This window comes from Hyperolius riggenbachi, chromosome 2, assembly GCF_040937935.1.
Source record: "Hyperolius riggenbachi isolate aHypRig1 chromosome 2, aHypRig1.pri, whole genome shotgun sequence".
Classification (NCBI taxonomy): domain Eukaryota; kingdom Metazoa; phylum Chordata; class Amphibia; order Anura; family Hyperoliidae; genus Hyperolius; species Hyperolius riggenbachi.
In genome coordinates this window covers 555749-569669 of record NC_090647.1, presented here as the reverse complement: position 1 = coordinate 569669, position 13921 = coordinate 555749, and the positions used below count along the sequence as shown (strand labels likewise).

The 13921-nt window shown below is 52.8% G+C and overlaps 1 protein-coding gene across 2 annotated transcripts in view; it reads right to left on the bottom strand.

The window, feature by feature from the left end:
• LOC137545331 (aldehyde dehydrogenase family 3 member B1-like) overlaps positions 1-13921 on the bottom strand; it is a 469940-nt gene that overhangs the window by 165381 nt on the left and 290638 nt on the right. For both annotated transcript variants that reach the window (XM_068266442.1, XM_068266441.1), the window contains 2 exons: positions 12364-12474; positions 3243-3363 (listed from right to left, as the gene is read on the bottom strand). In XM_068266442.1, the coding sequence (XP_068122543.1) occupies positions 3243-3363; positions 12364-12474 (232 nt within the window). The remainder of the gene's footprint in view (positions 1-3242; positions 3364-12363; positions 12475-13921) is intronic.

Genomic DNA, 13921 nt, shown 5'->3' with positions numbered 1-13921 from the left:
GCTGAACTGTGCCCTAATAGTGTTTGATTTCTGCTGAACTGTGCCCTAATTGTGTTTGATTTCTGCTGAACTGTGCCCTAATAGTGTTTGATTTCTGCTGAACTGTGCCCTAATTATGTTTGATTTCTGCTTAACTGTGACCTAATTGTGTTTGATTTCTGCTGAACTGTTCCCTAATAGTGTTTGATTTCTGCAGAACTGTGCCCTAATAGTGTTTGATTTCTGCTGAACTGTGCCCTAATTATGTTTGATTTCTGCTTAACTGTGCCCTAATTGTGTTTGATTTCTGCTGAACTGTGCCCTAATTGTGTTTGATTTCTGCTGAACTGTTCCCTAATTGTGTTTGATTTCTGCTGAACTGTGCCCTAATTGTGTTTGATTTCTGCTGAACTGTGCCCTAATAGTGTTTGATTTCTGCTGAACTGTGCCCTAATTATGTTTGATTTCTGCTGAGAATGTGCCCTAATAGTGTTTGATTTCTGCTGAACTGTGCCCTAATAGTGTTTGATTTCTGCTGAACTGTGCCCTAACAGTGTTTGATTTCTGCTGAACTGTGCCCTAATAGTGTTTGATTTCTGCTGAACTGTGCCCTAATTGTGTTTGATTTCTGCTGAACTGTGCCCTAATAGTGTTTGATTTCTGCTGAACTGTGCCCTAATTATGTTTGATTTCTGCTGAACTGTTCCCTAATTGTGTTTGATTTCTGCTGAACTGTGCCCTAATAGTGTTTGATTTCTGCTGAGAATGTGCCCTAATTGTGTTTGATTTCTGCTGAACTGTGCCCTAATTGCGTTTGATTTCTGCTGAACTGTGCCCTAATTGTGTTTGATTTCTGCTGAACTGTGCCCTAATTGCGTTTGATTTCTGCTGAACTGTGCCCTAATTGTGTTTGATTTCTGCTGAACTGTGCCCTAATTGCGTTTGATTTCTGCTGAACTGTGCCCTAATTGCGTTTGATATCTGCTGAAAATGTGCCCTAATTGTGTTTGATTTCTGCTGAACTGTGCCCTAATTGCGATTGATTTCTGCTGAAAATGTGCCCTAATTGCGTTTGATATCTGCTGAAAATGTGCCCTAATTGCATTTGATTTCTGCTGAACTGTGCCCTAATTGCGTTTGATTTCTGCTGAACTGTGCCCTAATTGCGTTTGATTTCTGCTGAACTGTTCCCTAATTGTGTTTGATTTCTGCTGAACTGTGCCCTAATTATGTTTGATTTCTGCTGAACTGTGCCCTAATAGTGTTTGATTTCTGCTGAACTGTGCCCTAATTATGTTTGATTTCTGCTGAACTGTGCCCTAATTGTGTTTGATTTCTGCTGAACTGTTCCCTAATTGTGTTTGATTTCTGCTGAACTGTGCCCTAATTGTGTTTGATTTCTGCTAAACTGTGCCCTAATTGTGTTTGATTTCTGCTGAACTGTGCCCTAATAGTGTTTGATTTCTGCTGAACTGTGCCCTAATTATGTTTGATTTCTGCTGAGAATGTGCCCTAATAGTGTTTGATTTCTGCTGAACTGTGCCCTAATTGTGTTTGATTTCTGCTGAACTGTGCCCTAATAGTGTTTGATTTCTGCTGAACTGTGCCCTAATAGTGTTTGATTTCTGCTGAACTGTGCCCTAATTGTGTTTGATTTCTGCTGAACTGTGCCCTAATAGTGTTTGATTTCTGCTGAACTGTGCCCTAATTATGTTTGATTTCTGCTTAACTGTGCCCTAATTGTGTTTGATTTCTGCTGAACTGTTCCCTAATTGTGTTTGATTTCTGCTGAACTGTGCCCTAATTGTGTTTGATTTCTGCTGAACTGTGCCCTAATAGTGTTTGATTTCTGCTGAACTGTGCCCTAATTATGTTTGATTTCTGCTGAACTGTGCCCTAATTGTGTTTGATTTCTGCTGAACTGTTCCCTAATTGTGTTTGATTTCTGCTGAACTGTGCCCTAATAGTGTTTGATTTCTGCTGAGAATGTGCCCTAATTGTGTTTGATTTCTGCTGAACTGTGCCCTAATTGTGTTTGATTTCTGCTGAACTGTGCCCTAATTGCGTTTGATTTCTGCTGAACTGTGCCCTAATTGTGTTTGATTTCTGCTGAACTGTGCCCTAATTGCGTTTGATTTCTGCTGAACTGTGCCCTAATTGCGTTTGATATCTGCTGAAAATGTGCCCTAATTGTGTTTGATTTCTGCTGAACTGTGCCCTAATTGCGATTGATTTCTGCTGAAAATGTGCCCTAATTGCGTTTGATATCTGCTGAAAATTTGCCCTAATTGCATTTGATTTCTGCTGAACTGTGCCCTAATTGCGTTTGATTTCTGCTGAACTGTGCCCTAATTGCGTTTGATATCTGCTGAAAATGTGCCCTAATTGCGTTTGATTTCTGCTGAAAATGTGCCCAAATTGCGTTTGATTTCTGCTGAAATGTGCCATAATTGCGTTTCATTTCTGCTGAAAATGTGCCCAAATTGCGTTTGATTTCTGCTGAAATGTGGCCCTAATTGCGTTTGATTTCTGCTGAAAATGTGCCATAATTACGTTTGATTTCTGCTGAAAATGTGCCCAAATTGCGTTTGATTTCTGCTGAAAATGTGCCCTAATTTCGTTTGATTTCTGCTGAAAATGTGCCCAAATTGCGTTTGATTTCTGCTGAAATGTGGCCCTAATTGCGTTTGATTTCTGCTGAAAATGTGCCCAAATTGCGTTTGATTTCTGCTGAAATGTGACCCAAATTGCGTTTCATTTCTGCTGAAATGTGGCCCAAACTGCGTTTGATTTCTGCTGAAATGTGGCCCAAATTCTGTTTGTTTTCTGTTGAAATGTTGCACAAATTGCGTTTGTTTTCTGCTGAAATGTTGCACAAATTGCGTTTTTATTTTCTGGTGTCTGGGGTAACTGATGCTGCATTTATTATTTAATTGTCATAGTTGGCTATATTTGCTGTGCTACGGTTAAGCTCCGCCCATACAATGTCATGGCCAAATCCAACTTTCGGCGCGGCGCGCTGCGCGTGCCTCAATCACCCCCACATCCACTGTACAATGATAACACCCAGCAATACAACTACAAATACATACATAGTTAATGTGTGGATCGAGATATCAGTGAATTTGGTACGCATTCATGTGGTAAATGAAAGCAAAGTAGTAAAACAATAGGAGGAGGTCCCTGCTAATTTTGCCTTTATTATGGATTTGTACTGAGTGACATGAAATAAGTGACACATGGAGCAGTGTCATACAACTCACCAGCAGCGATTGCCCCAATCAGGGGTATCAGTGTCAGCTGGACAGGGTAATTCCAGGGAGCAATGATAAGAACAACACCAAATGGCTCACTTCGTATAAACGCTGTATCCAAATATGTGGCCTGCGGGAAAATACTAGGATAAATATTCCAAACACAGCAACAGCTAAACAAGCAATGCCATACAAGACCATTAGCCGATTCCGATTGGGCAGTCAGTGGGGGGGATCAGTAATGCTGATTGGGCAGCCAGTGAGGGGGGATCAGTGATGCTGATTGGGCAGCCAGTGAGGGGGGATCAGTGATGCTGATTGGGCAGCCAGTCGGGGGGGGGGGGGGGTCAGTGATGCTGATTGGGCAGCCAGTCAGGGGGGGATCAGTGATGCTGATTGGGCAGCCAGTGAGGGGGGGGGGATCAGTGATGCTGATTGGGCAGCCAGTGAGGGGGGGGGGGGTCAGTGATGCTGATTGGGCAGCCAGTCAGGGGGGGGGGGTCAGTGATGCTGATTGGGCAGCCAGTCAGGGGGGGATCAGTGATGCTGATTGGGCAGCCAGTGAGGGGGGGGGATCAGTGATGCTGATTGGGCAGCCAGTGAGGGGGGATCAGTGATGCTGATTGGGCAGCCAGTGAGGGGGGATCAGTAATGCTGATTGGGCATCCAGTGAGGGGGGGACAGTGATGCTGATTGGGCAGCCAGTGAGGGGGGATCAGTGATGCTGATTGGGCAGCCAGTGAGGGGGGATCAGTGATGCTGATTGGGCAGCCAGTGAGGGGGATCAGTGATGCTGATTGGGCAGCCAGTGAGGGGGGATCAGTGATGCAGATTGGGCAGCCAGTGAGGGGGGATCAGTGATGCTGATTGGGCAGCCAGTGAGGGGGATCAGTGATGCTGATTGGGCAGCCAGTCAGGGGGGGGGGGGGGTCAGTGATGCTGATTGGGCAGCCAGTGAGGGGGGATCAGTGATGCAGATTGGGCAGCCAGTGAGGGGGGGTCAGTGATGCTGATTGGGCAGCCAGTGAGGGGGGGTCAGTGATGCTGATTGGGCAGCCAGTGAGAGGGATCAGTGATGCTGATTGGGTAGCCAGTGAGGGGGATCAGTGATGCTGATTGGGCAGCTAGTGAGGGGGGATCAGTGATGCAGATTGGGTAGCCAGTGAGGGGGATCAGTGATGCTGATTGGTCAGCCAGTGAGGGGGGATCAGTGATGCTGATTGGTCAGCCAGTGAGGGGGGATCAGTGATGCTGATTGGTAAGCCAGTGAGGTGGATCAGTGATGCTGATTGGGCAGCCAGTGAGGGGGATCAGTGATGCTGATTGGGCAGCCAGTGAGGGGGATCAGTGATGCTGATTGGGTAGCCACTGAGGGGGGATCAGTGATGCAGATTGGGCAGCCAGTGAGGGGGATCAGTGATGCTGATTGGGCAGCCAGTGAGGGGGGGGATCAGTGATGCAGATTGGGCAGCCAGTGAGGGGGGATCAGTGATGCTGATTGGTAAGCCAGTGAGGTGGATCAGTGATGCTGATTGGGCAGCCAGTGAGGGGGATCAGTGATGCTGGTTGGGCAGCCAGTGAGGGGGGGGGGATTAGTGATGCTGATTGGGCAGCCAGAGAGGGGGAATCAGTGATTCTGATTGGACAGCCAGTGAGGGGCGATCAGTGATGCTGATTGGGCAGCCAGTGAGGGGGGATCAGTGATGCAGATTGGGTAGCCAGTGAGGGGGATCAGTGATGCTGATTGGTCAGCCAGTGAGGGGGGATCAGTGATGCAGATTGGGTAGCCACTGAGGGGGGATCAGTGATGCAGATTGGGCAGCCAGTAAGGGGAGATCAGTGATGCTGATTGAGCAGCCAGTGAGGGGGGGGGGGATTAGTGATGCTGATTGGGCAGCCAGTGAGGGGGGATCAGTGATGCAGATTGGGTAGCCAGTGAGGGGGATCAGTGATGCTGATTGGTCAGCCAGTGTGGGGGATCAGTGATGCAGATTGGGTAGCCACTGAGGGGGGAACAGTGATGCAGATTGGGCAGCCAGTAAGGGGAGATCAGTGATGCTGATTGAGCAGCCAGTGAGGGGGGGGGGGATTAGTGATGCTGATTGGGCAGCCAGTGAGGGGGGGTTAGTGATGCTGATTGGGCAGCCAGTGAGGGGGGATCAGTGATTCTGATTGGACAGCCAGTGAGGGGCGATCAGTGATGCTGATTGGGCAGCCAGTGAGGGGGGATCAGTGATGCAGATTGGGTAGCCAGTGAGGGGGATCAGTGATGCTGATTGGTCAGCCAGTGAGGGGGGATCAGTGATGCTGATTGGTCAGCCAGTGAGGGGGGATCAGTGATGCTGATTGGTCAGCCAGTGAGGGGGGATCAGTGATGCTGATTGGTCAGCCAGTGAGGTGGATCAGTGATGCTGATTGGGCAGCCAGTGAGGGGGATCAGTGATGCTGATTGGGCAGCCAGTGAGGGGGGGGGGGATTAGTGATGCTGATTGGGCAGCCAGAGAGGGGGGATCAGTGATTCTGATTGGACAGCCAGTGAGGGGCGATCAGTGATGCTGATTGGGCAGCCAGTGAGGGGGATCAGTGATGCTGATTGGTCAGCCAGTGAGGGGGATCAGTGATGCTGATTGGGCAGCCAGTGAGGGGGATCAGTGATGCTGATTGGGCAGCCAGTGAGGGGGGATCAGTGATGCAGATTGGGTAGCCAGTGAGGGGGATCATTGATGCTGATTGGGCAGACAGTAAGGGGGGATCAGTGATGCTGATTCGGCAGCCAGTGAGGGGGATCAGTGATGCTGATTGGGCAGCCAGTGAGGGGGATCAGTGATGCTGATTGGGCAGCCAGTCAGGGGGGGGGGGGCAGTGATGCTGATTGGGCAGCCAGTGAGGGGGGATCAGTGATGCTGATTGGACAGCCAGTGCGGGGGATCAGTGATGCTGATTGGGCAGCCAGTGGGGGGGGGAGCAGTGATGCTGATTGGGCAGCCAGTGAGGGGGGGATCAATGATGCAGATTGGGTAGCCAGTGAGGGGGATCAGTGATGCTGATTGGGCAGCCAGTGAGGGGGGATCAGTGATGCTGATTGGGCAGCCAGTGAGGGGGGATCAGTGATGCTGATTGGACAGCCAGTGAGGGGGGATCAGTGATGCTGATTGGGCAGCCAGTGAGGGGGGATCAGTGATGCTGATTGGACAGCCAGTGAGGGGGATCAGTGATGCTGATTGGACAGCCACTGAGGGGGGATCAGTGATGCTGATTGGGCAGCCAGTGAGGGGGGATCAGTGATGCTGATTGGACAGCCAGTGTGGGGGTCAGTGATGCTGATTGGGCAGCCAGTGAGGGGGATCAGTGATGCTGATTGGGCAGCCAGGCGGGGGGGGATCAGTGATGCTGATTGGGCAGCCAGTGAGAGGGATCAGTGATGCTGATTGGGCAGCCAGTGAAGGGGGATCAATGATGCAGATTGGGTAGCCAGTGAGGGGGATCAGTGATGCTGATTGGGCAGCCAGTGAGGGGGAATCAGTGATGCTGATTGGACAGCCAGTGAGGGGGGATCAGTGATGCTGATTGGGCAGCCAGAGAGGGGGGGATCAGTGATGCTGATTGGGCAGCCAGAGAGGGGGGGATCAGTGATGCTGATTGGGCAGCCAGTGGGGGGGATCAGTGATGCTGATTGGGCAGCCATTGGGGGGGGGGGGATCAGTGATGCTGATTGGGCAGCCAGTGAGGGGGATCAGTGATGCTGATTGGGCAGCCAGTGAGGAGGGGATCAATGATGCAGATTGGGTAGCCAGTGAGGGGGATCAGTGATGCTGATTGGGCAGCCAGTGAGGGGGGATCAGTGATGCTGATTGGACAGCCAGTGAGGGGGGGATCAGTGATGCTGATTGGGCAGCCAGTGAGGGGGATCAGTGATGCTGATTGGGCAGCCAGTGAGGGGGGATCAGTGATGCTGATTGGGACGCCAGTGAGGGGGATCAGTAATTCTGATTGGTCAGCCAGTGAGGGGGATTAGTGATGCTGATTGGGAAGCCAGTTAGGGGGGATCAGTGATTCTGATTGGGCAGCCAGTGAAGGGGGATCAGTGATGCTGATTGGGCAGCCAGTGAGGGGGGGGATCAGTGATGCTGATTGGGAAGCCAGTGAGGGGGATCAGTAATTCTGATTGGGCAGCTAGTGAGGGGGATCAGTGATGCTGATTGGGCAGCTAGTGGGGGGGATCAGTGATGCTGATTGGGCAGCCAGTGGGGGGATCAGTGATGCTGATTGGGCAGCCAGTGAGGGGGATCAGTGATTCTGATTGGGCAGCCAGTGAGGGGGGATCACTGATGCTGATTGGGCAGCCAGTGAGGGGGGATCAGTGATGCTGATTGGGCAGCCAGTGGGGGGGATCAGTGATGCTGATTGGGCAGCCAGTGAGGGGGATCAGTGATTCTGATTGGGCAGCCAGTGAGGGGGGATCAGTGATGCAGATTGGGCAGCCAGTGAGGGGGATCAGTGATGCTGATTGGGCAGCCAGTGAGGGGGGATCAGTGATGCTGATTGGGCAGCCAGTGAGGGGGTTCAGTGATTCTGATTGGTCAGCCAGTGAGGGGAGGGGGGATCAGTGATGCTGATTGGGCAGCTAGTGGGGGGGAACAGTGATGCTGATTGGGCAGCCAGTGAGGGGGATCTGTGATTCCGATTGGGCAGCCAGTGAGGGGGATCTGTGATTCCGATTGGGCAGTCAGCGGGGGGGATCAGTGATGCTGATTGGGCAGCCAGTGAGGGGGATCAGTGATGCTGATTGGGGCAGCCAGTGAGGGGGGATCAGTGATGCTGATTGGGCAGTCAGTGGGGGGGATCAGTGATGCTGATTGGGCAGCCAGTGAGGGGGGATCGGTGATGCTGATTGGGCAGCCAGTGAGGGGGGATCAGTGATGCTGATTGGGCAGCCAGTGAGGGGGATCAGTGATGCTGATTGGGCAGCCAGTAAGGAGAGATCAGTGATTCTGATTGGGGCAGCCAGTGAGGGGGGTTCAGTGATGCTGATTGGGGCAGCCAGTGAGGGGGATCAGTGATGCTGATTGGGCAGCCAGTGAGGGGGATCAGTGATGCTGATTTGGGCAGCCAGTGAGGGGGGATCAGTAATGCTGATTGGGCAGCCAGTGAGGGGGGATCAGTGATGCTGATTGGTCAGCCAGTGAGGGGGGATTAGTGATGCTGATTGGTCAGCCAGTGAGGGGGATCAGTGATGCTGATTGGGGCAGCCAGTAAGGGGGGATCAGTGATGCTGATTGGGGCAGCCAGTGAGGGGGGATCAGTGATTCTGATTGGGCAGCCAGTGAGGGGGATCAGTGATGCTGATTGGTCAGCCAGTGAGGGGGGATCAGTGATGCTGATTGGGGCAGCCAGTGAGGGGGGATCAGTGATTCTGATTGGGCAGCCAGTGAGGGGGATCAGTGATTCTGATTGTGCAGCCAGTGAGGGGGGGGGATCAGTGATGCTGATTGGGCAGCCAGTGAGGGGGATCAGTGATGCTGATTGGTCAGCCAGTGAGGGGGTTCAGTGATGCTGATTGGGGCAGCCAGTGAGGGGGATCAGTGATGCTGATTGGTCAGCCAGTGAGGGGGTTCAGTGATGCTGATTGGGGCAGCCAGTGAGGGGGTTCAGTGATGCTGATTGGGGCAGCTAGTGAGGGGGATCAGTGATGCTTATTGGTCAGCCAGTGAGGGGGGATCAGTGATGCTGATTGGGGCAGCCAGTGAGGGGGGATCAGTGATTCTGATTGTGCAGCCAGTGAGAGGGGGGGGGGATCAGTGATGCTGATTGGGGCAGCCAGTGAGGGGGTTCAGTGATGCTGATTGGGGCAGCCAGTGGGGGGGATCAGTGATGCTGATTGGTCAGCCAGTGAGGGGGTTCAGTGATGCTGATTGGGGCAGCCAGTGAGGGGGATCAGTGATGCTGATTGGGCAGCCAGTGAGGGGGGATCAGTGATGCTGATTGGGCAGTCAGTGGGGGGGATCAGTGATGCTAATTGGACAGCCAGTGAGGGGGATCAGTGATGCTGTTTGGTCAGCCAGTGAGGGGGATCAGTGATGCTGATTGGGCAGTCAGTGGGGGGGATCAGTGATGCTAATTGGACAGCCAGTGAGGGGGGATCAGTGATGCTGATTGGGCAGTCAGTGCGGTGGGATCAGTGATGCTGATTGGGCAGCCAGTGAGGGGGGATCAGTGATGCTGATTGGTCTGCCAGTGAGGGGGGGGGGATCAGTGATTCCGATTGGGCAGCCAATGAGGGGGGATCAGTGATGCTGATTGGGCAGCCAGTGAGGGGGATCAGTGATGCTGATTGGACAGCCAGTGAGGGGGATCAGTGATGCTGATTGGGCAGCCAGTGAGGGGGGATCAGTGATGCTGATTGGACAGCCAGTGAGGGGGGGGGATCAGTGATGCTGATTAGACAGCCAGTGAGGGGGGGGGGGGTCAGTGATGCTGATTGGGCAGCCAGTCAGGGGGGGGATCAGTGATTCCGATTGGGCAGCCAGTGAGGGAGGTCAGTGATGCTGATTGGGCAGCCAGTGAGGGGAGGGGGTCAGTGATGCTGATTGGGCAGCCAGTGCGGGGGATCAGTGATGCTGATTGGGCAGCCAGTGAGGGGGGATCAGTGATGCTGATTGGGCAGCCAGTGAGGGGGGATCAGTGATGCTGATTGGGCAGCCAGTGAGGGGGGGGGGGGCTCAGTGATGCTGATTGGGGCAGCCAGTGAGGGGGGATCAGTGATGCTGATTGGGCAGCCAGTGAGAGGGGATCAGTGATGCTGATTGGGCAGCCAGTGAGGGGGATCAGTGATGCTGATTGGGCAGCCAGTGAGGGGGGATCAGTGATGCTGATTGGGCAGCCAGTGAGGGGAGATCAGTGATGCTGATTGGGCAGCCAGTGAGGGGGGGGGGGGATCAGTGATTCCGATTGGGCAGCCAGTGAGGGGGGATCAGTGATGCTGATTGGGCAGCCAGTGAGGGGGATCTGTGATTCCGATTGGGCAGCCAGTGAGGGGGATCTGTGATTCCGATTGGGCAGTCAGCGGGGGGGATCAGTGATGCTGATTGGTAAGCCAGTGAGGGGGATCAGTGATGCTGGTTGGGCAGCCAGTGAGGGGGGATCAGTGATGCTGATTTGCAGCCAGTGAGGGGGGATCAGTGATGCTGATTGGGCAGCCAGTGAGGGGGGATCAGTGATGCTGATTGGGCAGCCAGTGAGGGGGGATCAGTGATGCTGATTGGACAGCCAGTGAGGGGGGGGGGGGGTCAGTGATGCTGATTGGGGCAGCCAGTGAGGGGGGATCAGTGATGCTGATTGGGCAGCCAGTGAGGGGGGATCAGTGATGCTGATTGGGCAGCCAGTGGGGGGGGGGGGGGGGGTTAGTGATGCTGATTGGGCAGCCAGTGAGGGGGGATCAGTGATGCTGATTGGTCAGCCAGTGAGGGGGATCAGTGATGCTGATTGGGCAGCCAGTGAGGGGGGATCAGTGATGCTGATTGGGCAGCCAGTGAGGGGGATCAGTGATTCCGATTGGGCAGCCAGTGAGGGGGGATCAGTGATGCTGATTGGGCAGCCAGTGAGGGGGATCTGTGATTCCGATTGGGCAGCCAGTGAGGGGATCTGTGATTCCGATTGGGCAGTCAGCGGGGGGGATCAGTGATGCTGATTGGTAAGCCAGTGAGGGGGATCAGTGATGCTGGTTGGGCAGCCAGTGAGGGGGGATCAGTGATGCTGATTGGGCAGCCAGTGAGGGGGGATCAGTGATGCTGATTGGGCAGCCAGTGAGGGGGGATCAGTGATGCTGATTGGGCAGCCAGTGAGGGGGGATCAGTGATGCTGATTGGACAGCCAGTGAGGGGGGGGGGGGGGGTCAGTGATGCTGATTGGGGCAGCCAGTGAGGGGGGATCAGTGATGCTGATTGGGCAGCCAGTGAGGGGGGATCAGTGATGCTGATTGGGCAGCCAGTGAGGGGGATCAGTGATGCTGATTGGGCAGCCAGTGGGGGGGGGGGTTAGTGATGCTGATTGGGCAGCCAGTGAGGGGGGATCAGTGATGCTGATTGGTCAGCCAGTGAGGGGGATCAGTGATGCTGATTGGGCAGCCAGTGAGGGGGGATCAGTGATGCTGATTGGGCAGCCAGTGAGGGGGATCAGTGATTCCGATTGGGCAGCCAATGAGGGGGGATCAGTGATGCTGATTGGTCAGCCAGTGTGGGGGGGATCAGTGATGCTGGTTGGTCAGCCAGTGAGGGGGGGGGATCAGTGATTCCGATTGGGCAGCCAATGAGGGGGGATCAGTGATGCTGATTGGGCAGCCAGTGAGGGGGGATCAGTGATGCTGATTGGGCAGCCAGTGAGAGGGGGGGGATTAGTGATGCTGATTGGGCAGCCAGAGAGGGGGGATCAGTGATGCTGATTGGGCAGCCAGTGAGGGGGGTCAGTGATGCTGATTGGGCAGCCAGTGAGGGGGATCAGTGATGCTGATTGGGCAGCCAGTGAGGGGGGATCAGTGATGCTGATTGGGCAGCCAGTGAGGGGGATCAGTGATTCCGATTGGGCAGCCAATGAGGGGGGATCAGTGATGCTGGTTGGGCAGCCAGTGAGGGTGGTCAGTGATGCTGATTGGGCAGCCAGTGAGGGGGATCAGTGATTCTGATTGGGCAGCCAGTGAGGGGGGATCAGTGATGCTGGTTGGTGAGCCAGTGAGGGGGGGGGGGGGATCAGTGATTCCGATTGGGCAGCCAGTGAGGGGAATCAGTGATGCTGATTGGGCAGCCAGTGAGGGGGGATCAGTGATGCTGATTGGGCAGCCAGTGAGGGGGGATCAGTGATGCTGATTGGGGCAGCCAGTGAGGGGGGGATCAATGATGCTGATTGGGCAGCCAGTGAGGGGGGGGGGGGGATCAGTGATGCTGATTGGGCAGCCAGTGAGGGGGAATCAGTGATGCTGATTGGGCAGCCAGTGGTGAGGAAATTGGTAATATTTGAGAGCAGTTGCCAGACATTAAATTAGCAGATTTTGTGACATACATGAGAGAACTTCCTCACAGGAAATATTTCCACATGTTCAGTAAGAGCTCAGAGGTGAGGCAATAACTGCAGAACTCACCATATTCCGAGACACAGACTCATCCTTCATCCAGGAGCTCAGGCTGTTTATGGCCAAATTAATCTCACTTTTCACCATGCTTAGCTCTGAGATCTCCGCCTCAAATGATGGCTGGGGGAAGAAAAGTACAATTATAACAAATGCCCAGAGAGGAATCATAGAATGCAAATAATACCCTCCCTGCTGCATTTACAGCCATGCCCCCTTCAGTACAAAGTACACAGCCATGCCCCCTTCAGTACAAAGTACACAGCCATGCCCCCTTCAGTACAAAGTTCACAGCCATACCCCCCTCAGAACAAATTACACAGCCATACCCCCCTCAGAACAAATTACACAGCCATGTCCCCTCAGAACAAATTACACAGCCACACCCCCCTCAGAACAAATTACACAGCCATTTCCCCCTCAGAACAAATTACACAGCCATACCCCCCTCAGAACAAATTACACAGCTATGTCCCCCTCAGAACAAATTACACAGCCATACCCCCCTCAGAACAAATTACACAGCCATATCTTCCTCAGAACAAATTACACAGCCATATCTTCCTCAGAACAAATTACACAGCCATATCTTCCTCAGAACAAATTACACAGCCATTTCTTCCTCAGAACAAATTACACATCCATACCCCCCTCAGAACAAATTACACAGCTATGTCCCCCTCAGAACAAATTACACAGCCATGTCTCCCTCAGAACAAATTACACAGCCATGTCCCCCTCAGAACAAATTACACAGCCATACCCCCCTCAGAACAAAGTACACAGCCATGTCCCCCTCAGAACAAATTACACAGCCATACCACCCTCAGAACAAATTACACAGCCATGCCCCCCTCAGAACAAATTACACAGCCATACCCCCCTCAGAACAAATTACACAGCCATACCACCCTCAGAACAAATTACACAGCCATACCCCCCTCAGAACAAATTACACAGCCATATCTTCCTCAGAACAAATTACACAGCCATATCTTCCTCAGAACAAATTACACAGCCATATCTTCCTCAGAACAAATTACACAGCCATTTCTTCCTCAGAACAAATTACACATCCATACCCCCCTCAGAACAAATTACACAGCTATGTCCCCCTCAGAACAAATTACACAGCCATGTCTCCCTCAGAACAAATTACACAGCCATGTCCCCCTCAGAACAAATTACACAGCCATACCCCCCTCAGAACAAAGTACACAGCCATGTCCCCCTCAGAACAAATTACACAGCCATACCACCCTCAGAACAAATTACACAGTCATGTCCCCCTCAGAACAAATTACACAGCCATGTCCCCCTCAGAACAAATTACACAGCTATGTCCCCCTCAGAACAAATTACACAGCCATGTCTCCCTCAGAACAAATTACACAGCCATGTCCCCCTCAGAACAAATTACACAGCCATACCCCCCTCAGAACAAAGTACACAGCCATGTCCCCCTCAGAACAAATTACACAGCCATACCACCCTCAGAACAAATTACACAGCCATGCCCCCCTCAGAACAAATTACACAGTCATGTCCCCCTCAGAACAAATTACACAGC